Source organism: Elgaria multicarinata, chromosome 3 (genome assembly GCF_023053635.1).
Source record: "Elgaria multicarinata webbii isolate HBS135686 ecotype San Diego chromosome 3, rElgMul1.1.pri, whole genome shotgun sequence".
Taxonomy (NCBI): domain Eukaryota; kingdom Metazoa; phylum Chordata; class Lepidosauria; order Squamata; family Anguidae; genus Elgaria; species Elgaria multicarinata.
Genome location: NC_086173.1, coordinates 25,035,628 through 25,058,237, shown reverse-complemented (window position 1 = coordinate 25,058,237; position 22,610 = coordinate 25,035,628). Strand labels below are relative to the sequence as shown.

The 22,610-nt window shown below is 48.5% G+C and overlaps 1 protein-coding gene across 1 annotated transcript in view; it reads right to left on the bottom strand.

Moving 5' to 3' along the window:
• Positions 1-3,871: 3,871 nt before the first annotated feature.
• MAP3K12 (mitogen-activated protein kinase kinase kinase 12) overlaps positions 3,872-22,610 on the bottom strand; it is a 39,345-nt gene continuing 20,606 nt past the window's right edge. The window contains exons 4-14 of the mRNA XM_063119691.1: positions 20,159-20,350; positions 18,476-18,634; positions 17,689-17,847; positions 16,855-16,963; positions 15,122-15,231; positions 14,053-14,169; positions 12,501-12,638; positions 10,498-11,053; positions 7,863-7,933; positions 5,681-5,954; positions 3,872-4,272 (exon numbers count right to left, since the gene is read on the bottom strand). Of these exons, the coding sequence (XP_062975761.1) occupies positions 4,174-4,272; positions 5,681-5,954; positions 7,863-7,933; positions 10,498-11,053; positions 12,501-12,638; positions 14,053-14,169; positions 15,122-15,231; positions 16,855-16,963; positions 17,689-17,847; positions 18,476-18,634; positions 20,159-20,350 (1,984 nt within the window). The 3' untranslated portion in view covers positions 3,872-4,173. The remainder of the gene's footprint in view (positions 4,273-5,680; positions 5,955-7,862; positions 7,934-10,497; positions 11,054-12,500; positions 12,639-14,052; positions 14,170-15,121; positions 15,232-16,854; positions 16,964-17,688; positions 17,848-18,475; positions 18,635-20,158; positions 20,351-22,610) is intronic.

Sequence of the window (22,610 nt, the reverse complement as noted above, 5' to 3'; positions counted from 1 at the left end):
TCCCTGCTTGAAAGATTGGCAAAAGAACAGACGGCTCTTCTTGTGGGCCTAGGAAGAGCTGCTGGCGCACTATGCTTACTGGCCAGGGGGGATTGGGGAGGAGAATTCTGCCTCCTTTGGTCTGTGGCTAGAGCAACTTGGTATTACTGAATGCTAACCCAGTGGAAACTGCTAGCAGCTTAGAGGCTGGTTTGCTCAATGTCTTGTGTGCCTCCTGCAGAGCTGGCAGATTTTATGCTCTTCCTACCTGCTGTTGGAATTAATGGGCTTTTTGGCAGAATCCTTTGCACCCATCTGTTTAAACGGCCTGTCACTCAGCCCAGGCCTGGAAGACGGAGCACATTCCCTGGACCCTCACGTTGGTTGGGGAAAATGGTCCCTGAAGGCCCAGGCGATCACACAAAACTGCTAGGCCTTATACTTTCATTCCCTGCTTACACCATCTGCTGGGTGGATGCATGAAAACACGGCACAATGGCCTAATCGACCCCGGCTGGAACTCTGCTGTCCACATTATCCCCCAGGCTGGCAGTTTTAAAGGGGCCTGGCCAGCTCTTTGTAGTGTGGGTTTTTCCTCCTTTCCTTTTGCGTCCTGCTTTTTGTAAGCCCAGCAAATTTCAATACATCAACGAATGTTTAAGCAGGACATTGCCTTTCTTGCCCTCTCCAAAAGGCAGTAACTCTTATGAGAACGGGAGCCACTTAGGCTCAGAAAATGGTGCAGAATTTGGACAGGTTTTTTTGGAAGATGTCACTAGTCCTCACAGCTGTGACTATATTGTAGTGAACACTGGGAGGGAGGAGAGCTTTGGATTTCTTTATATCTACCAGTTCCACCTACCTAACCTCACACCTCTATTGCCCTTCATGTCTATTTCTCTGCAACCCTGCAAGGTAAAACTCTCCTCCCTTCAATAAAAGGTGAGGTTTTGTAAGATGTCCAATTCTGCACCAGTTTCAGTGTTTGCATGGTAAAGCCACAGCTACATAGAATACATACAATGAAGCAAAGAGCACGATGAAATGCCCACATCTGCCTTGGGATTAGGAGTCTGGGAGAGGAGAAGCTGGCCCCATGAGCCCAGCTAAGGAGTGGGTTATCCCTAAGGGCTAAGCGGTGTAGCAAAACAATGTTTTATTGCTGGTCCCTAAAGCAAAGGTGATGTAGAAATGAGGCCTAAGGATTTAGGTTGGATTGGGGGGAAATTACCAGTACGCAACTGCCAACATCACACAGAATTTGAGCAGCAAGTACTGTATAAGGCAGAGCTTCATGAGACTCTGATGAGCTGCCTTGCAACATATGCCGATAGGCTATCTGTTCTAGCACCACCAACCCTGATTGGCAGGATATCGCAAATCCAGGGTAGTTAGGCAACTCCCCACCTCCAACCCAAGTTCAGCATGGACTGAACGTCCCCGTTCAGAAGACACTTTAAACCACAGCTTTAACCATGGTGGTTAAGCTAGAAAGCTGGGCCGTGTTTAGAAAACACCTTAAACCATAGCTTTAACCATGGTGTCTAAGCCTTATTCACTGTGGTTAAAGTCATGGTTTAAGGTGTCTTCTGAACACGGCTTGGCTTTCTGGCTTAACCGCCATGGTTTAAGGTGTCTTCTGAACAGGGCCGTTGTGTCTTAATGCATGTACAACATAGGCTGTAAGGCTGTAGCACCACACAAAAGCTTGTTTGTGATTACAGTGAATTCTCTAAAGCTGCTGTAGACTTCTCCAACCTGGCAGCCCTCTACATAAGAACATCCATGCTGGATAAGACCAAAGGTCCATCTAGTCTAGCACTCCGTTCACGTAGAGGCCAACCACAAGCACGACATGAGTGCAACAGCATTTGTCTACCCATGTTCCCCAGCAACTGGTGCACACAGGCTTACTGCCTCTGATACTGGAGGTAGCACATAGCCATCACGGCTAGTAGCTACTGATAGCCGCCTTCTCCAGCAATTTATCTAACCCCCTTTAAAGCCATCCAAATTAGTGGCCTTAAAGGGGGGTTAGATAAAAGTGTTTTTACTGCAGTTCCCATCATCCCCTAGCCTACATGGTCATGCTGGGTGGGGATGTTGGGAGGTGTTGTCCCAACATATCTAGAGAGGGCTGCCAGGTTGGAAACGGCTATGATAGCACATCGTTCTGCCTAAGCACCTGAGGCAATCCTGCCCCCTTGTGGCCTGAAAGGACTTAGCACCAGGGCAATATTTGTGTTGATCCGGAAAGATCTTCACGTTGGAGCCTGAGCCAGACCACGGTTTTAATGTGGAACCTCTTTTGGGGACCGAGGACTCACCTCTGAGAAAATGTGAATCCATACAAAAGGTGAGAGGGCTGCGATGGATGTGAAGGAGCAAGCCAGAGCTGGCTCCTGCAGGGCGGCAATCCCCTGCCCTGCAGCTCTCCACAAATTAAGCCGGACCTGTGAACATGTTCAGGTGTGCTGTTACCATTTCCAAGGGTGTTCTGGCAGGGCCCATGAACAACGCTCCAAGAGGTGCGGAAAGGGGGCACAAGAAGGAATCCCTCCCTCCCCCTCCTGTAGCACTGATGGAGCCAAGCACACATCTGGGACAAGCTACCCATAGAGTCAAGTTCACCTCCCTTTCAGGAGTTTTGCCTTTCGTAACATCTGGGGGGGGATGTTTCCAGGGGGGCACGTGCCAAACAGGCTGGTTTATCACAAAGACAAGCTGCACTGTCCCCAGAACTCATGACTGAGATCACCTTTGGCCTGCACCACTGTTGCCTGTTTTAAAACAAAAAACAAAACCTTGGGGCTTTCCTAGGACCGTTGATGTTTGCCCCTGTACCTAACCCTAACCTGCAGTCTCACTTCCCCAGGGTTTGTCAAACAAAGAAGCAACAAATATAAAGGGGAGGGAACATCTTTCTCCAAGCCAAGACCTTCACCTGAGAAACCAAGAGAAAGGGGTTTTTTCCTTGCAAGTGTGAACTCCACGGACCCCCCTTTCCCCCTTTTAAGCATTACAGAAGTCTGGCAGAATCGGGATCGGCCTTGCAGATCCCACTTCCTGCCCCTTTGCGTGCGCCCCCTCCCACCCCCTCCCTTCAGTCCCCGCCCCCTGCTATACAGACACACGTTAAGTGCAAATGTAAACATTCCTCATTATATAAATTAAAACATAAATAAATAAATACATAAATTAAAAAAAAAGTGCAGTGCATGTTGGTGCCAGCAGAGAGTAGGATGGAGCTGTTCCCCCGCACCCAAAACTCTCAAATTAAAGTGGGGCCACGTGGAGAGAGAGAGCGAGAGAGCGAGAGAGCGAAGGAGTGCAGGGAGGTGAGGGAAGGAAGAGCATGGTGCAAAGTTGCTGGGCTCTGAACTCAGGTCCCAAGCTCAGGGTGGCGCGTCTGTGTGTTGGGAAGAGGAGGGCGTTGTTGCACCTTGGCTTTGGTTGTCACTTGTGGGAAGAGCTATATTGGGGGACGGGAAACAACTTCTTTTCAAGCTATGGGTCGTGTGGGCGGGGGAGGGCGTTTCCGTGCTGACTGCGGCCCAAGCATGCATTGAGTCCATCACGGAGACCGTCTGGTGCATGGGATGTGGCCTCGTCCAGCCAAGAGAGAAGGGCTTTACGAGTCCCGCCAGTGAGTGCACTTTGCCCGCCTTCCCTTGGCAGACGAAAGCCCGGCTTCCCAGCCCAAGTCTTCTCTCGAGCTCTCCGCCCCTTGGGCCCGTCGGTGGCTCGTCAGGCCTGGCTAATGCTGGTTGGTCATCTGCTGGATCCCGCAATGTTCAGGACTCTCGAGGAAGCAGAAGGGAAGGGATCGCGGCCTGCTTGCGCGTCATACGTCGGAGGCTTTCCTGCTTCGTTGCGGGGCCAACGCCTGCAGGTTCATGTGTTCTACGTCTCCGGCTGCCCCGGGTGAAAACGGCAAGCCGTGGTGGCAGGACGTGACCCTTAACTGCCACCCCCCCCCAGTCCGAGAGAATGCAGGAACAGGAGAGGGGTGGAAGGGGGCGGGGAGGACGAGGCGTGCTGGCTCTCCTTCCAGAGATTATGAGATAATAGAGATTTATATAGAGCTTTATAGATTATTTATATAAATATCTGGGGAGAAGGTGGTGGTGCAGGGAGGCAGAGGAGGGGCGGGGAGCTGTACAACCCAGGGAAGGGAACGCCAAGCGGGTGAGATCACAAACTGGGCATGTCCGGAAGTCTCTGCACCTCCCCACTGCCTGAATGGTCCAGTTCGGCACTGTCGCAGTCCGAATCTTCATAGGCAGCTGGGTCCTGGAAAGGGAAGAAGAGAGCGAGAAAAAGAGGACTCAGGCGTGGGAGAAAGCGAGAAATGAAGCCCGATCCGCCACCAAAAACTAGGCCCCAGTTTACATGGCAAGATAGAAGTCTCCGCACTTGGAAAAGCAAACATTCTACACCAAAAAAGCTGAAAACAGACCTAAGACATTCTGCAAATAAAGGAGTTTTGCCACTCAGTTGCTTATGTCGCATAATTTAGGTCCTTTCTGCCGGTCATGGGAAAGGGCCATGAATGCTGTGCCCTTTGACCATGGGAAATCGAGCTCTTTGGTTTTGGAGATTTTGCCAGAAATTGTCCATATACTTTTAAGACTGTCTTTGTAACCTCAAGTGCTAGAAACCTGATAATTTGAAAATTAAAAAAAGAAAGCCAGTTCCCTCAAGTCGATGCACGCCACGTCCATGTTTGCTTATGGTACTGTACATTAATAGGGTGACCATATGAAAAGGAGGACAGGGCTCCTGTATCGTTAACAGTTGTATGGAAAAGGGAATTTCAGCAGGGGTCATTGGTATGCATGCAGCCCTTGGTGAAATGCCCTTTTCATCCCAACAGTTAAAGCTGCAGGAGCCCTGTCCTCCTTTCCATATGGTCACCCTATACATTAACATACATAAACCTTTTAGTATTTTAATAATGACTGTAATCACGCTTTGTAGAAATAACTGTAAATATATTTTTATCTTGTAATAAAATATTTAAAAAAACCCACACACACACACACATTAAGAGCAAGAGGTGCAGGCACAAGCCATGGCCTCCTCAGCAGGTTTAGGTAATGTTGACTAATGTTGACTAATGTTTCTGTTTGTGGGCTTCTTCCTCTTTGTGGGCAGCTGGCTGGCCACTGTGTGAACAGAATGCTGGACTAGATGGACCCTTGGTCTGATCCAGCAGGGCTCCTCTTATGTTCTTACTGGCTGGGTTCACACAACAGCTAAGCCACCCAGTGTGGTTGTTTTGTTGAACTGTGGGTTATCACGTTGTGTGAACACAGCGAGGTTTTCACAGGTATCTCATTAACCATGCAGTGTGACTTGTTAACCACTCTCAACAAGCCATGGGTTCTCAAATGTGGTTTGTTCGAGACAAATAAACCACACTGCAGAGTTAACAAGCTACCCTGCGGGAAATTTGCTACGTTCAGACAGCACGATTACCCATGGTGGATTAGCATGTTGTGTGAACCCTAACCCTAACCCAATTTTACAGTAATAGGGAACTAGGTTGCCCAGCAGCATTCCCAAAGTCCCTGCATTGCCTATGTTCGCCACCAGGGGATAATCCTGAGTCAAAACAAAGTAGGCCCACAGCCCCCGGGGTACCCATGGCAACGAAAGCGGCGTCAGCACCCTCCTTGCGTTCTTATGCTGCGCCCACCTCTCCAACATTCTGCTCAGCACTGAGCTGGCGCTTGACGAGCCGAATGGCCGCCTCCTTTTCGGACAGCCCATCAGAGTGCCCCAGGATGTCGTCGTCAGAGCGTTCGGCGTCCAGCCGTTCATCGGTATTGGTGCTGGCCACATCAGGCGTGCCCCCGCTGTGGGAAGCCGTGGTGCCCTCGCTGCCGGTGCCCTCCTCGCCGTCCCCGTCAGAGAAGTTCTCGGAGCTGAAGGTGGAGAGCGACTGCCGCTTGCTCATAGCCTGAGGCCACCTGGGGCAGAGAGAGAAAGAGAGATGGCTGTCAGTCGTGGGGAGCTGTGGAGACCCTCCCACCATCATGTGTGGCCAACGCACAGGCCTGCCTGGGGAGGTATGTAGCATCACACAGGACGTTGGCTGCAGGACCAAACATGGAACCCAGTAATCTGGGTTCTTGGGTTCCTCCCTTCCGGAGATACAGCAACATGCCCAAATTAATAGGGGGTTATTAAACTGTCCAAGTCACCCCCCTTCAAGAAACTCGATCACTTGACTCTAAATCTCCTTCTGCTCTAGACACCATTAAAATGTGTCTAAGATAGACTTCTCCAACCTGCCCCCAGATATATCAAACTACAACTCCCATTACCCCCTGCTAGCATGCCCAAAGGCCATGCTGGCTGGGGATGATGGGAGTTGTCATCTGATGCATCTGGAGGGGGCCAGGTCTTGTCCCTATCTAGAAAGGGGGCTTCACAGTATTTAGTTGATACTAAGGTGAGGGCAGCTGGAATTTGGATCATGGCCTGGCTTTGTGGTGGACTACAGGGCAGAGAATGGCAGCTGGGACAGTGGGTAGTCTAACTCTCTTTACCTTGGGGCCAGATGATGTGACAAGGAAGGGAAGGCTAGTTTGTACATAACATTAACCCATGGTTTATATAAACCATGGTTTGTTGCTACTCAGAGTTTGATTGGCAAACAATCAAACAAATCATGATTTGTTTTCTCAATCCTTGTGTTGTTTGTTTCCCTCCTCCTTTGCCAGTTCCCTCCCTGCATCCCAAACGCCTTTGCAGTGCTGTAGTACTGGCATGTAGCGCTCTTGTAGCCTGGTGAAACAACCCATGAACAACCCCACAGTTCTGGGTTCACATGTAAAGACAACCCATCATTTAAACAACCCAGAGTTCACAAACCAACAACAAACTATGGGCTAACTTTCTGAGTTGTTTGTGGTTAACAAACCATGGTTTGTTAGTGTGGCTTGGTTCCCACGTCACAACAACCCAGAATTCAACAGCCCATACCATGGGTTAGTGTTATGTGCAAACCCAGGTTCCTGACATTAAGCAGTGCTGAGGTTTGGCCCCTAAGTAAAAGTATCTATTATTTTCCATTCTTCTAAAAAGCCTTTGACAGTTCAGTGACAATCTGCTTCAGTGATCAACCTTAATCCAAATTAATTTACACCATTTAAAAACAACAACAATGGGATTAACAGAATTATGAGAACACACTTGTAAATATGTATAGAAAGAATGAAGAGAAACTCTCTCTTGTTATGATGCTCCAACCAACAAAAGAGTGATTAATTAAAAAGGTATAGCTTAAACCAACCAGTATCAAATGACTTTAGGAAGTGTGGATGTATTTTATTTGTTCAGATTCCATCTTTCCCTTATGAAGGAGCTGAAGGCAGGATACATGGTTTCCCAAGCAGTCTCGCATATGAATGCTCCTCGAACGGAAAGACACAGACAAATCCCCAGTTTTACTCAATGTATTATTTAGCGTAGTTTTCACAGGCAGCAATTGCTTAAAAGGTTTTGTCAGAGTTTGTGCAGTGTTCTGAAAAATCCTGTGACCCAAATTATGATTGCTGCTCTGTCAATTTTGTGTACTCTAATGTACACTAGTATACTAATGTATACTAATGGAGGGGGCTCTCGCACTCATGTCCTGCTTGTGGGTTTCCCATGGGCAGCTGTTTGGCCACTGCGCGAACAGAAGATGGTCCCTTGATCTGATCCTGCAGGGCTCTTCTTATGTTCTTAATGGCACAAGATCAACAAACCTTTATACAAAGCAATTGCGCAAAAGGAGACTGCCTGGAGAGGCCTTCAAAAGGACCTGGCAATCCCTATCCCCCTTCCAGATGCTCAACAAGGTGAGACACAAAGCCAGGCAAAACACTCACCTTTGCCGGAGTGGAAGCTCTACCTCGCTGTCCACCTCGCCTTCTTCCTCCTCTGAGGAGACCCCACGCTTCTAAGCCAAGAAGGAAAAAGGAGCGCCGTCAAGATCACAGCTGAATCAAAGGTCAACCAAAAAAACACCCCAATCGAAACCTGAAATGGCTGGGTTTGGATCCAGATTGGATCCAGATACTGCTGGTGGGAAGGTGATTCTGGATGCACGCTCTCACTGGCAACATTCAAAATCTCCACTCAGGGCTACATGCATACAGCTCTGGCTGATGGTTCAGGAAGGGAAAGCAGACACAAAGCTAGGGTGACCATATGAAAAGGAGGACAGGGCTCCTGTATCTTTAACAGTTGTATTGAAGAGGGAGTTTCAGCAGGTGCCATTTGTATATACAGTATGGGGAACCTGGTGAAATTTCCTCTTCATCATAACTGTTAAAGCTGCAGGTGCCCTGCCCTCTTTTAAATCTGGTCACTCTAGTATAGCTCCTGCAGCTTTAACTGTTGTGATGAAGAGGGAATTTCACCAGGTTCCCCATATATACAAATGACACCTGCTGAAATTCCCTTTTCTATGCAGCTGTTAAAGATACAGGAGCCCTGTCCTCCTTTTCATATGGTCACCCTACACAAGGCTCCTATTTAAATACACAGTTGTGGCCCTCACTGAATTGGGGAGGGGATGTTCAGAAGGTGCAAAACAGGGACCCCCCTACCTTTTTGAGATATTTTGAGATAGTGCTCTCACAAAATGGCTGTCCTGGGGTGGGGTGGCGGCTTGCCTGTTCATAAAGCAGCTACTATGGTAGGCATGACCACTCACAAGGCTTGCCTGTTCATAAAGCAGCTACTATGGTAGGCATGGCCACTCACAAGGCTTGCCTGTTCAAAAAGCAGCTACTATGGTAGGCATGGCCACTCACAAGGCACTCATTTCCCAGAAGGCAAACTGGTAGGGCTAAAAGGGAAAGTACTTTGCCCGAAGCACTGAAGTAAAAGGCAAAAGTGGAAGGTCTGAGCTCTGAAAGGGAAAACCTCTCCTTTGAATCCAATTAAAGACAGTGTAGGGTGGGCAGCAATTTGCTTGGCAGCATGCCAGCCCCCCCAGTTTAAAAGGGAATAAACAATTTAAATAAAATAAAAATCAGAAGGAGCCAGGACCCATGTGTAAAAGAACTGAATTTAGCAATCAACACTATTAATCAACAGGCCTTGAGATTTTTTAAAAAGCATCTCTTATGCTTTAACATTCAAAATCCAAAAGCTTTCGCTTTAATATATTTTGCTTACCCTAAATTGTTTAAGGTAGGGTGACCATATGAAAAGAGGACAGGGTTCCTGTATCTTTAACAGTTGTATAGAAAAGGGAATTTCAGCAGGTGACATTTGTATGCACGCAGCACCTGGTGAAATCCCCTCTTCATCACAACAGTTAAACCTGCAGGAGCCTTGTCCTCTTTTGTATCTGATCAAGAGGGCAGGGTTTCTGCTGCTTTAACTGTTGTGATGAAGAGGAGATTTCACCAGGTGCTAAATGCTTATGAATCACCCCAAAAGAGGAAATGCATCACCAAAAAAGAGGTCAAAAGAGGACAGTGATTTGTGCAACATTTGCATAGGCTAAGTTCTTTGTACAGATGCAAATTTAGAAGTAATTCTTAAAATCTGAATGGAAGTATAGTGCATTTCAGCACTGTGTGGAAGAATGTGACCAGCTGACTCGTCTGCCTGCCCGTTGCCTCTGCTGTCCAGGTGGTCGCTGTGGAAGGGCAATGCCAATTCTGATTATTCTTTTCCTTTAAACTGGAATTGGACAGAGGAGCCTTTAAAATAGAGGATGGTCCCTTGGCAGCCTTGCAAATAGAGGACTGTCCTCTGTAAAAGAGGATCCCTGGCCACTTTAGATGCCACTAGGAAATGCCCAGACATTTTAAAACCTGTTCTATCAAAAAAATAAAAGGAAGGAACAGGGCTGGTGCTACCATAGAGGCCACTCAGGCAGCCGCCTAGAGCGCCAAGCTAAGAGGGGTGCCGGGTGCAGCACTCACGCGTGTTGGCTGTGAGCCGGCCCGGCCCGAGGATTCAGCTGGGCCTGGGTGGGTGAGATGGCGCCCCGCACCTGCCCAGCCAAAGTGAAGCCAGGGAGGCTGGGGTGGGGGTGGGGCGGCTCCACATTTGGACTTCCGGAACGCGCCCGGAAGAGAGAGAGAATGTATGGGTGAATGGGGTGCAGGGGGTCTTTGAGTGAATGCATGTGTTCATGCGTGTGTTTGTTTGGAGTGAGTGATGCTGAGTGTGTGTGTGTGTGCGTGTGAGTTGGGGGGATGATTTGGAGGTGATATTCCTATTAAATAATGCATTTTAGACCCATAGACGTTCCTTTCCAATTTGTTTGCTATAATTGGCATGATGTATTTCTTGCACTTTAAAATAAATTTAGCAGTTTCAAGTTTTGTGCTTCTTATTTTTTCCAGGAAACATATGTTCTTAAAAATCAAAGTTGGCAGTTTTTTGGGTGTGTGTGTGTGTGTGAAAGTAGCTCACCTTGCCTAGGGCGCAAAATAGTCTGGCACCGGCCCTGGGAAGGAAGGAAGGAAGGAAGGGCCTCCACTCCCTGTCCTGGCCTACCTGGCTCCGGGTGACGGCTGCCCGATACAACATGGCCGCCGGCGTGAGGTGCTGGGATTGGGGCGTGGCTCCTGCCCGGCTGCCCCTGCCCTGTTCCCGCTCCGCCTCTTCTTCTGGCTGCAGCCTTGCCTTCCCCGGCGGCCCCACTGCACCCTGTCGAGAAGAGGGTGACTCGGGGCTGCTAGAGCAGGGCACGGAGGCCGCGTCTTCGCTGGGCGTCTCGCTGCGGGGTTGCTCCGCCGGCGGGGATTCGGGCCCGGCGGCCCCCTTGCGGCCCTCGGCTCCCAGAGTGGTGGAGATGAGGTCGGGGCTGGAAGACGACATCTTGCGCAGGAGGAGGTCGTGCTGGAGCCCCCGCAAGGCCGCGCAGGGCTCCAAGTGCTTGGCTGCCCCGGGCTCGGCCAGCTCCCCACAACTGCCGCGGGTGCTGACTTTGCGGTAGCGCGACTTGGCCCGGCGGCTGCGCCCGGGGGATGGGGGCCCTTTCTGGCACACGGGGATGGCCAGCTGGGGCAGGGTTGGGTCCATGATCACCTCCGTCTTCAGAATGTCAGGCCTACAGAAGAGAAGACACACGGACGATAGCAGCAGCAGCAGCAGCAGCAGCAGCAATGGCTACAATAGATTTCATCATCATCATCAATATTAAATTATTACTGAATGTCAGGGCTACAGAAGGGAAGTAATATGTATTACAATAACGACAGCAGCAAATATAACAACAACAATTATTTTATTAATTTATTGCATTTCTACACCGCCCAATAGCTGAAGCTCCCTGGGCGGTTCACAAAAATTAAAACTATTCAAAGTATAAAACAAACAGTATAACATGCTATAAAATATAGGATAAAAAGCACAACAATTTATTAGTAGTAGAATAATTAGCATTATTATATTTCAATTTAGCCTTTTAGGATATTGGCTTCCATTGTCGGTTCGTACTTCATTGCTCCTGCCCTGCTTTTATTGATTTCACAATAAGGTTGTTTACTTTTACTTTTTCTAATGTTTTTATTGAATTTTATATTATTAGCCACCTGGAAACATATCTAAAAAGGCCTAAAATAAAATAAATACATTAGAGCCTGGTCTAGGCTATAATAATATTCCCTAAATCGGGTCTTAACTTAGACGTCTTGCATATCTTAGGGTGACCATATGGAAAGGAGGGCAGGGCTTCTGTATCTTTAACAGTTTTGTAGAAAAGTGCATTTCAGCAGGTGTCATTTGTTTGCAGGCAGCACCTGGTGAAATGCCCTCTTCATCACAACAGTTAAAGCTGTAGGAGCTATACTAGAGTGACCAGATAAAAAAGAGGGCAGGGCTCCTGTATCTTTAACTGTTGTGATGAAGAGGGAATTTCACCAGGTGCTGCCTGCATACAAATAACACCTGCTGAAATTCCCTTTTCTATGCAACTGTTAAAGATACAGGAGCCCTGTCCTCCTTTTCATATGGTCACCCTAGCCATATCTGTACATTCTGTGGTCAATAAATCTAAATTCTGCCACCAGAAAAGCTGAAATCTGCAACCTGTATATATTATGCAAACCAACCAAATTTGCATAATTTGGCTTATTTTGTCAAATTTATTCCACACTTCTAAATACTGTGCATAATTTATTCTGGCTTTGCTAGGGGTGACAAAGAGTCCAGCAGCTATGCAGGACACTGAAGCCACAGCCACAGGGCATGGTAAGCAGTAGCCCCCTCTAGCTTCTGAGTTTCATGAGGCATTGCCTACACACTTCCAAATAGATCTTCAGAACGATAAGGGCTAGAAACCTGCATGTATTTTTTTAAAGAAAGAAAATTGATATTCTCAAGAATCTGAGTTCTGCACCCAATGCCTACATTTCCCCCTATGTCTGCACTCCCGTGGAAACATGCTATACGCACTAGGCCACACAACGTTTTTTTTGTCAGCCAATGAAAATCATTCCCTAAGACACACCCCCTCCCCACTCTCAACTCCATTGGTCCTTCGTAGACTCTCCCACCTCTTGCTGTGCGGAGAAAGCTTCTGAGGCACGTTCCTCTTCTTGATCAGTTTCTCCACGGTGTTGCCATGCAGGAGGCTGCGTGACGGATGGTGCTTAAAGAGCCCGGGGTACTTCTTCTCCAGCGCTTGCTCCCGCCTGTGGATGCGGGCGGGAAGGTTGAGAACAAAAGTGGATGCAGAGAGCGAGAGAAAATATAGACATTCATTATACGGGTGCCAAGTTAGGATCTTCTTCTTTCAACAGGCCTATGGTTTTCAATCTATTGCTCTGATTAGTAACTTTACTATTGGCTCCTTAATGTTTTAATATTTCTAGTGTTGTTTTTATTGTTTTGGTTGCTACTGTATTGTTTTGGGGGGTTGTTGTTTGTAAACCGCCCCAAGGGCAGCCGACAGCTTCGTGGTGTATATATTTGATGTAGTGTAGCGTGGTGTAGTGGTTAGAGTGTTGGACAGGGACTGGAGAGACCCGGGTTCTAGGCCTCACTCAGCCATGAAGCTCACTGGGTGACTTTGGGCCAGTCACTGGCTCTCAGCCCAACCAACCTCACAGGGTTGTTGTGAAGATAAAATGGGGAGGAGGAGGAGGAGGAGGACCATGTAAGCCACCTTGGGCTCCTTGCAGGAGGATATAAATGTAATATGTTCTGTCAATAATTTGATTTAAATTCAGTGTATTTATTTGTATTTATTTACTTCATTTCTTTTTCTGTTTCTTTTCTTGTGGGTTTGGTTGAATTTGTTTTGGAAAATGAATAAAACCTTTATTAAAGAAAACCCTGTAATAAAATGAAATAAATAATAGGCAGCCAGTGTGCCCAGCCTAGCTCCCTTTTTGAGGGGTCTCTTTTTCTTAGACACCTCATTTGCTTTTCCCTAAGCCAAAATAGAGGCAAAGGGGCTCTTAAACCCACACCTCCCCAGAGCGAACAGCAACAGAAGATTCAGCTGAGCTTTCCCATCTATTCCTGTTGTCTCATTACCTGTTAATTTTGCGACCCGCCTTTCTGCCAAATGGCACTCAAGGCGGCTTATGCGCTTTGGCGGCTGCTCGCTCTCATGGGTGGGTCAAGACAAGGGTGAGCAAGGGGCTCTGCCAGACATTCTGTTCTTCACCATTATTATATTTATATCCCCCCTTTTCTCCTTTTGCAAGGAACCCAAGGCCGCTTACATGGTCCTCCTCCTCCTCCTCCTCTTCTCTATTTTATCCTCACAACAACAACTCTGTGAGGTCGGTTAGGCTGAGAGTCAGTGACTGGCCCAAAGTCACCCGGTGAGCTTCATGGCCAAGCGGGGACTAGAACCTGGTTTTCCCAAGTTCCAGTCCAACGCTGTAACCACTACACCACAATGGCTCTCTGTTGCCACTCAAACCAGAGAAAGAAGGGGTGAAAGAGCTTGTTGTCAGAATGAAGTGGTGCACAGGGACACAGTTGCTAGCCCTTCTGCCCCTGCTCAATGAAAAAAGATAAGGCTGCTTGTTCAACTTCCGTCACAAAGTGCCGCATCCCTGGCAGCTTCTGCTGGGAGCTTCCCTTTCCTCTCACCGGAGCAGCTCTTTCTCCTTGAGCTCCAGCTGCAGCATGAGGGAGTTGAGCTCCATGTAGAGGTTGTTGGCCCGCTCCAGCTTGCGCTCGTAGTGCTCCCGGATGTCCAATGCGTGCCTGAGGATGGAGAGAGGAGGAAAGAAGTGGCCGGTTGACTTACCAAGATAGGCCACAAGAACAATGCTCTCTCACTCTCTCTGCCTTCCCAAGTGACGGGTAAACTCCTCCAAGGCTCGATTTGGAATTCAGGTCAGCAACCCAAGCAATTTCCCCAAATATCTGAAAATTGCTTATTCTCCCCACCCCCAGCTCGAAGTCCAGTTTTGAAACTGTGCTCCCGGTCACATTAACACTGTCTGAATGTTTCCCCAACTCCGTGTTGATCAGCTTCCCTGGCCTAAAGAGCCCCAGGACGATGTTGGTTCCAAGGTGGCTAACAGCCGTAGACTTGGGTGCCCTTGCAAAATTGCACATCCCAGGCTCCCCCAGCATCGGTGGGAATGTCATTGCAGCATTTGAGGCTCCAGAGAGGGAGGCAGTTGCATGTACTCAGGCCTCCGAAATTACAGGCTTCAAACATTTAGTTTTTTATTTAAATAAAGGGGTGGTGGGGAAATGAAGGGAGGGGTGTGGAGAAATTGCCAACATTTTCTGTGCTATCATGAGGGCTAGGAACATGGCGGGGTGTGCATGAAAAAAATGAACGCTGATATTTTCAGGAGGTCAAGTTACCGCAGTTGCACAGAACGGGTAGGATCCAACTTCGCTGTTCTCCCAGTGGAACAGAACGGGACTTCTCCCATCCTCACCCTGCCCCTGCAGCTCTGGTGCACCCTCCAAATCTGCTCTGGTGGGCCTCCCAACCCTCTGGAGCAGACGTGGAGGGTGTACAGCAGGTAGGGGAGGATGGGGAGCTCTCGTTCCGCCAGCAGCATCTCTTCTGGGGGTGGAACGCCATAGCGGGATCCAACCCAGAATAGGCAGCCCTCCTTCGAAGCGCCCATCACTAGCAGCATGTAGGGAGGTGATCTCCGTATCTTTATCATTAACCCTCCCGTGTCCCCCTCACCTGAGCTCTTCCCGCCTTCGGTGGATCAGCTCCTCCTCTAAGCGGTGCAGACAGGTCCCCTCGGATTTGATCTTTTCGAAATGCAGCTTCACCTCCTCCCGCCATTCAGCCTGTGAGAGAGATGATAGAGCCATAAGCTTCTGCCCTGGATCCTGAACCAAACCAACACAATTCAAACCCACTGAGAACAAGCAACAATTCCACATTGTCCTTCCAACAGTATTCTGTAAGGAAAGGTGTACACACAATGTAACGGATATACAACACACACACACACACACACACACACACACACACACACACACACACACACAGAGCATTTCTGGATCATGAACCACCTGGCATCTGACAGTTCCTCCCCCAGCCTGAGTGGCATAAATCTCTTCAAAGAGGAGTTTAAGAGAACAGTGTGGCCAGTGGAGAAAACGGGAAAAAGAACAGGGAGAAAGCTGGAATCAGCGTCTCTATGCAGATTACTTTCTCTAGTCCCATACAAGAAAATGGAGTAATGAAATTGACTGAACCAGAGAGCAACCCTGTCAGGACTAGTCAATTTCACCCTTGAGAACTATTTTTTTTAAAATTCTAGAATGAGAGGACATTGAGGAGAGGACAAAGTTGCCTTGTGCTTTATTTTAATTCTTAAAAGGTGGCATGAGCTCACATGTGGATAGGTAAATAAGCACTTTATCCTCGAATGCGCTGAAAATTAAATGAATTTGAAAAATGTGAAAAAAATAGTTCCACAACTGCATCAAGGCATGAGGTGTGTAATTCTTGGAATGGGTGTTATGAATGATGGCTGTGAAAATCCCACCAAAGGGCACAAGCATCTATTGCAGCTCTGTTGGCCATGCTTATTGGAGGCTGGCTTTGTTGTGGAGGCACAGGACACATCGGTGCTTCAGCATGGTCTGGGGGCACATGATGCAGCCGCCTGGCTGAAGCTAAGCAGGTCTGGGTCTGGTCAGAGCCTGGATGGGAGACCCCTACCCTGGGGATGCCATGCACGTCACCGTGAGCTTCTTGACAGAAGAAAGACACGATATAAATAAAATAAAATAAAATAATGAGCATGCCTACCATGAGAATTGGCAAAAGTGATGGCAATCCTAAGTGCACTTATTAGAGAAGAAGTCCCATTCAACTCCAGAGGACTTACTTCTGAGTAAAGAAGCTTTGCAAGAGTGTTTTCACACATTGGGGCTTTAATTGGTGTGGGGCAAAGAGCGTCCTCTCACTTTCGCTAATCACTGCATCTCTCAGCCTAACCTACCTCACAAGCTTGTTGTGAGGATAAGATGGGGTGGTGAGGGAGAAGCAAGTTTAAACCCCCCCTTGAACTCCTTGGAGGAAAGGTGTTTTATAAATGCAGTAGATCAATACATATTGTATCACATAGATCAGTGAGAAAGAGAAGAGACCCTCTCCATGAGGAAAAACTGACCCAGAATAGATGGATATTGTATGTAATCTGTTTTTATGCTTATAAATTTTGTATATTTGTTTTTAAATAATGTTTGTAAACTGCCCAGAGAGCTTTGGCTATGAAGCAGTATATATATTATCATTATTATTATTGTTGTTGTTGTTGTTGTTGTTATTATTATTATTATTATTATTATTAATAACAATAATAAATTTTAAAAAGAAGGGGGTACCATGAAGGGCAGAAAAGGAAGCGGTGACCCTGTTAATGTGTTGGGGGATGGCATAGCCCCAAGGAAGCCCACCTGGGATTTGAAGTAGGTGTCTTGCGGTGTAGACAGCACGTCGGCAGATGCAATGTCAAGGTGCAGCAGGATCTGGCGGAAGGACGGCCGGTTCCGGGGTTTGCTGTTCCTGAGGAAGGAAGACAAACTAGGAGCATAGGGACACAGGAAACCATTCTGCACCGAGTCAGATCCAGGGTCCATCTAGCCTGGTATTGTCGGCACTGACTGGCAGCAGCTCTCTAGAGTTTCTGGCAAAAGTCCTTCACACCCCTACCTGGGACCTTCTGTGTGCAAAACAGGCGCTCTACTGCTGAACTACAGCCCATTCTCCCTGACCCCGGAGATAATTGACGTGAACATGGTGTATTCAGAATGGAACAAACACAGAGGGTAAAATCCATCATAAGTCCTACTTAGAGTAGACCCATTGAAATGAATGACACTCAAGTCCCCATTCATTTCAATGGGTCTATTCTAAGTTGGTCTTATGGTTGCCCAGGCCTGATTTTGAGCTCTTCGTTTTATTTGATGGATCCAGGAAGTGGAAGAAAACAGACATGTTTTTTTTTAAAAAAATGCTAATACTAATACTGATACCATGCTATTAGACATATTCAGCTTAATTGTAAAGTAATGAAATTTGTAAAGTAATGACTCATGAGATTTGTGTGATTTTCCGAGAGGTGTGTGTATGTGGGGTGGGGGTGGTAGCACATAGGACAGTGCAGGGATCTCCCAACTCGCTTCAGAGGCTGATTTGGACCTTTTGGCCCCCAACTTGGGCGGGAGGCCCATGCAAGTTCTGAGGCCTCACTACAGATGCAGGGAGAGGATCCATAGCTACGGACTCACCAGCACTGTCTTAGGAGGATCTTGAAGCCATCGGGGCAGCTGGTGGGCACAGGCAAGTGAAGGCTATTACTGCCCACACCCCAGATGATGGCGGAGGAATCCACGTCCTTGTAAGGGATCTCTCCGGTCAGCAGCTCCCAGAGAACGACGCCAAAGGACCTATTGCAGGTGTGGAGGAATGAAATCTCAACCTGGGGTGGAGGCTGCATGTGAATGCACAACTGCCTCCATTCCGCTTCTTCTTTCACTTGCCTCCCTAGCCCTTTCCCTCCTTTTTCTGCACTGTCCCCAGATCCTTTGCCCTCCAGATGTGTTCAACTATAATTCCCATCATCCCCACCCAGCACAGCTAGTGGTCATGCTGGCAAGGTATGGAGGGGGTTGTGGTCTATGCTGGTGATGGTCTTCATGTGTGTGCCAGTGGGGATGATGTGTGTTGTAGTCTCACTCATCTGGAGGGCAACAGGTTGGGGAAGGCAACTGTTCCTTGGTGGTGGTCTTCATATGTGTGCAGGTGGGGATGATGTGTGTAGCAGTCCAATACAACTGGAAGGCAACAGGCTGGGGAAGGCAGCTCTGTTCCATGCATAGTGGTGGTCTTCATGTGTGTGTAGGCGGGGATGACAGGTGTGGTAGTCCAACACATCTGGAGGCTGGGGAAGGCCGTTCTGTTCTGCGGTGGTGGTGGTCCTCAGACGCTTTTGTGAGAGACCGAACCTCGTTTTAGTCCCTGTGCTAACTCTGTCCCTCGCACCCTGTCCCCTCTTCTGGGCCTGGCTGTCCTCACCAGATGTCCACCTTCTCAGAGACAGGCTCGTTCCGAATGACCTCCGGCGCCATCCAGGCCACGGTGCCGGCAAAAGACATCTTGGTGCTCTTGTCACTGAGCTCTTTCGAAGTGCCGAAGTCAGAGATCTTCACCACGTCGTCGTAAGTGATCAGCATGCTAGGGAAAGAGGCAGGCAGAGAAGAAGTGTGAGGGGCAGTGTCCCTCCCCACCGGGGTGCGCAGGGGCAGGATCAGAAAGCGATGCAGTGCTCCCCATCGTCAGCAGGGGGAGCCGTGTAAGAATATAACTTCCTTTCTGAATAAGGTGAAGCAGCAGCACTTTGATTCTAGGATGCTCCTTAGCAGCAGGGAGAGAAAGACACGCCCCTGGTGGCCAGGGAAGGACGGGCCTTTTTTCACCCCTGAGACAAGCTGACCCTGGGGGAATGTATCAGATGCCTCTGCTGCCAGCCAGGGTCCTCAAAGTGTGGGGGCTGCCTTCCTAGGGGAATCCACACTCCCCTCTGAAACCTCTCCAAACATAGTTTTGTTGTGCGGCGCAACCGGGAGAAGAAGTGACACCCTCCTCCACCCAACCTGTGCAACTCACCCAGCACTATACTGGCCCCTGTCTTGCTTTTTGACTGACAGGGCACAAGGCCAATGTTCTTTCTTCCATCTGGGAGGCATCGTGCCCTGCTTTTCACCCATGCCGTGGACTCTACACTTTCAGTTGGGTATATCGATTCAGCATTGACCTGAACCATGTTCAACCATGTTCAATTCAGGCAGTTTTAAAAATGTGTGTTTTCCCAGACCCAACCGGCAGCAGGGAAAAGAAGAGATGGCAAACTGCCCATGGAGGGAGAGACCATGTGGGAAGAAAATGGGGCTGTTTGCTACCTTTCCGTGCAACGTATGTCGCTGTGAATGGGGCAAACGGAACATGTGTCAGTGAGTGCATGTGTGAGGTCTGCACGCTAATAATGGGGTGGCCCCGCCCAGTCTGGGCTGTGGCCACACCCACTGCTGGCATACAGCTCCCTGATGTGCCAGCTCATTTGGCACTTGTGCCCAAAACATATTCCCCACCTCTGCCTTACTGGAAAAGACGGTAACTTGGCAGGGAGGCAGAGCACACCGTGCCCTTGCAATTGTGACATTTTGAGAGCCCAGATCCTGCTGGAACTTCAAAAGCAGTGGTGACTTTTTTTACAGGGAAACAGAGGGGAAAGCTGTGAGCTAGCTTAGGGTGACCATATGGAAAGGAGGACAGGGCTCCTGTATCTTTAACGGTTGTATAGAAAAGGGAATTTCAGCAGGTGTCATTGGTATATATGGAGAACCTGGTGAAATTTCCTCTTCATCACAACAGTTAAAGCTGCAGGTGCCCTGCCCTCTTTTAAATCTGGTCACTCTAGTATAGCTCCTGCAGCTTTAACTGTTGTGATGAAGAGGGAATTTCACCAGGTTCTCCATATATACAAGTGACTCCTGCTGAAATTCCCTTTTCTATGCAACTGTTAAAGATACAGGAGCCTTGTCCTCCTTTTCAGATGGTCACCCTAATCTAGCTGTCTACCCCAATCCCATCTTGGGTTCCCCGTACCCCAGTAACCCTCACCCAAACTATCCCCGCTGTCTCTGGCTCCTCATCCCACCCTCTGATAATTCCCCGGTGCTGCACGGCTCCCCTTCTTACTTGGGTGACTTGAGATCACGGTGGATGATCTTGTGCAGGTGCAGGTAATTCATACCGCCAGCGATGCCCATGGACCAGTCGACTAACAGCGAGGGGGTGACCTTGCGCCCGGCACGCAGCACCTCGTACAGCTGGCCCTGGGCACAGAATTCCATGATGATGCAGTAGCAGGGAGCCTGGGTACACACGCCCCTAAGACGACGGAGGGGAAAGCACACAGGGTTAGGTGCTGACTGGGACCCATGTGGTGGCAGTGGCGAGAGCAAGTGAGGACGCTCAGGTAAGGTGTGCTGTAGCACAATGTTTAGTAGTGGTACAGAAATACTGCCCAAAGCCACAGGTGTTAAAACATTTAAAGACAAAACTGCTCTGTGTTCTCAGAATTCTGCCACAGGAGGGGGAGGGCCGTTTAGTTTTTGAAAAGAGGTGCAGAGTCCAGCCCTGCCTGAAAGCCCCGCCACGTGCCTCAGAAGGAAACCCCGCTCCTTAATTCTAAGTGAGACGGGTGGGGGCGGCGGCTGCTCAAAGATGCGCAAAAGGCATTCTGTGCATGCTCTAAGGTACCTGAGGGTGACTGTGAGGTTGCACCTTCTATCCCCCATGATAAACCAGGGGGAAACCAGCCTGGCCCCATCCTTTGGGGCCTTGCTTTCCCCCTCCTTGCCAGAAAGAATCCTCCGCTCCAACAGCCGGTTGCCCTGGAATTGCAGAGCCAAAGGGAAACGTCATCCGCAGCTGTGTTGCCGAGGTTTGTTGCCACCGTTTTGCATTGTTGCAATCTGGTGTAAGTTGGTTTGAGGACCATTTGATTGCAAGGCAGGGGCACAGATCTTCAAAACAAAGACGTAACAAGCAGGATTTGCAACAAGGTGTTGCAAGGTGGAGTGCTTCTCTTTCAGCCAGCCAGGCCCTTTTCAAGGATATTCTGTTCCAAGGAACTGGCTGGGTTGGGGGGGGGGGGCATTTTTGCCCTTTGTAAAACAACACACACACACACACACACACACTGCAGACCACACTCTGCAGGGCACTGCACACTCTGTGAGGCACCGGGGGGAAATGCTGGTTGGCCAATAGTTTTCAGCAGCAAACCATTATTAAGGAAGCCTAAAACATGCAAATCCTGTGTGTTTTCAAGTGAGTTTTGGAAGTTTGCGGTTTCTGTATGGAGGCCTAAAATGTCCAACTCTCACTTGAAACCATGCGAGATTTGAACACTTTAGGTTTTAGGATGACCATATGGAAAGGAGGACAGGGCTCCTGTGTTTTTAACAGCTGTATAGAAAAGGGAATTTCAGCAGGTGTCATTTGTATGCCTGCAGCACCTGGTGAAATCCCCTCTTCATCATAACAGTTGAAGCTGCAGGAGCCTTTCTGCAGGTACAAAAGAGGGCAAGGCTCTTGCAGCTTTAACTGTTGGGATGAAGAGGGAATTTCACCAGGTGCTGCAGGCATACAAATGACACCTGCTGAAATTCCCTTTTCTATGCAACTGTTAAAGATACAGGAGCCCTGTCCTCCTTTCCATATGGCCACCTAACTGTTGCATTAGTGGTTTACTGAAAATTCATGGTTTTTGCTGCCATATGGAGGCAGTGGCACCAGGGGGTAGCGAGGGCAGCTTTCACCCCTCATGCCACGTGTTGCTCACCTCTGCTCTATTCCCTGACGACCAGCACCTGGTTTCCCTCCCACCGCCTTGCAAGAGTCAGTCCATAGCTGATGTACATACTCCGTCATTATTGGGCTGTTTTTTTGTTTTCTAACCTCTTATGGGGTTCCCCCCCCCCTGTAAAAGCTTTTTCGGGAGAGGGGGGTACATCTTTAAATCTTGGGGTATCCCCAAGACTGCTGATTCTTCCCTCTTGAATGTGGCTGGTGCTGTTTGGGTTATGTGAAGATGCATGCCTGACAAACTGAGTTTATTATTTATTATTTATTTATTCCATTTTTATACTGCCCAATAGCTGAAGCTCTCTGGAAGGTTCACAAAAATTAAAACCATGAAGAGCATAAAAACAACCAACAAATTTAAAACACACATACAAAATACAATATAAAAAGCACAACCAGAATAAAACCACACAGCAAAAATTACTTTTAGTATATGGGATAAAGATTACTTCCCTTATATCAGCTTTCCCCAACCCAGCACCCTTCAATGTGTTGGACTACGACTCCCAGTATCCTTCAACCAGCATGCTGGGAGTTGTAGTCCTGGGCACCAGGTTGAGGAAGGCTACAGTACATAATATTTCACCCATATCTGTGATGGGCGACAAAACAGTGTGGCTAAAGGAACAGAGGCTGATCTACAAGACGAAGCTCAATGGTACTTGCAGACGTTGGTGTTTTACTCCGTGTATTGCTGTGCACACAGCTGCTTATATGCTGTTTTGCATGATGCTTATATGCTGTTTTGCACGATGCTTATATGCTGTTTTGCACGATG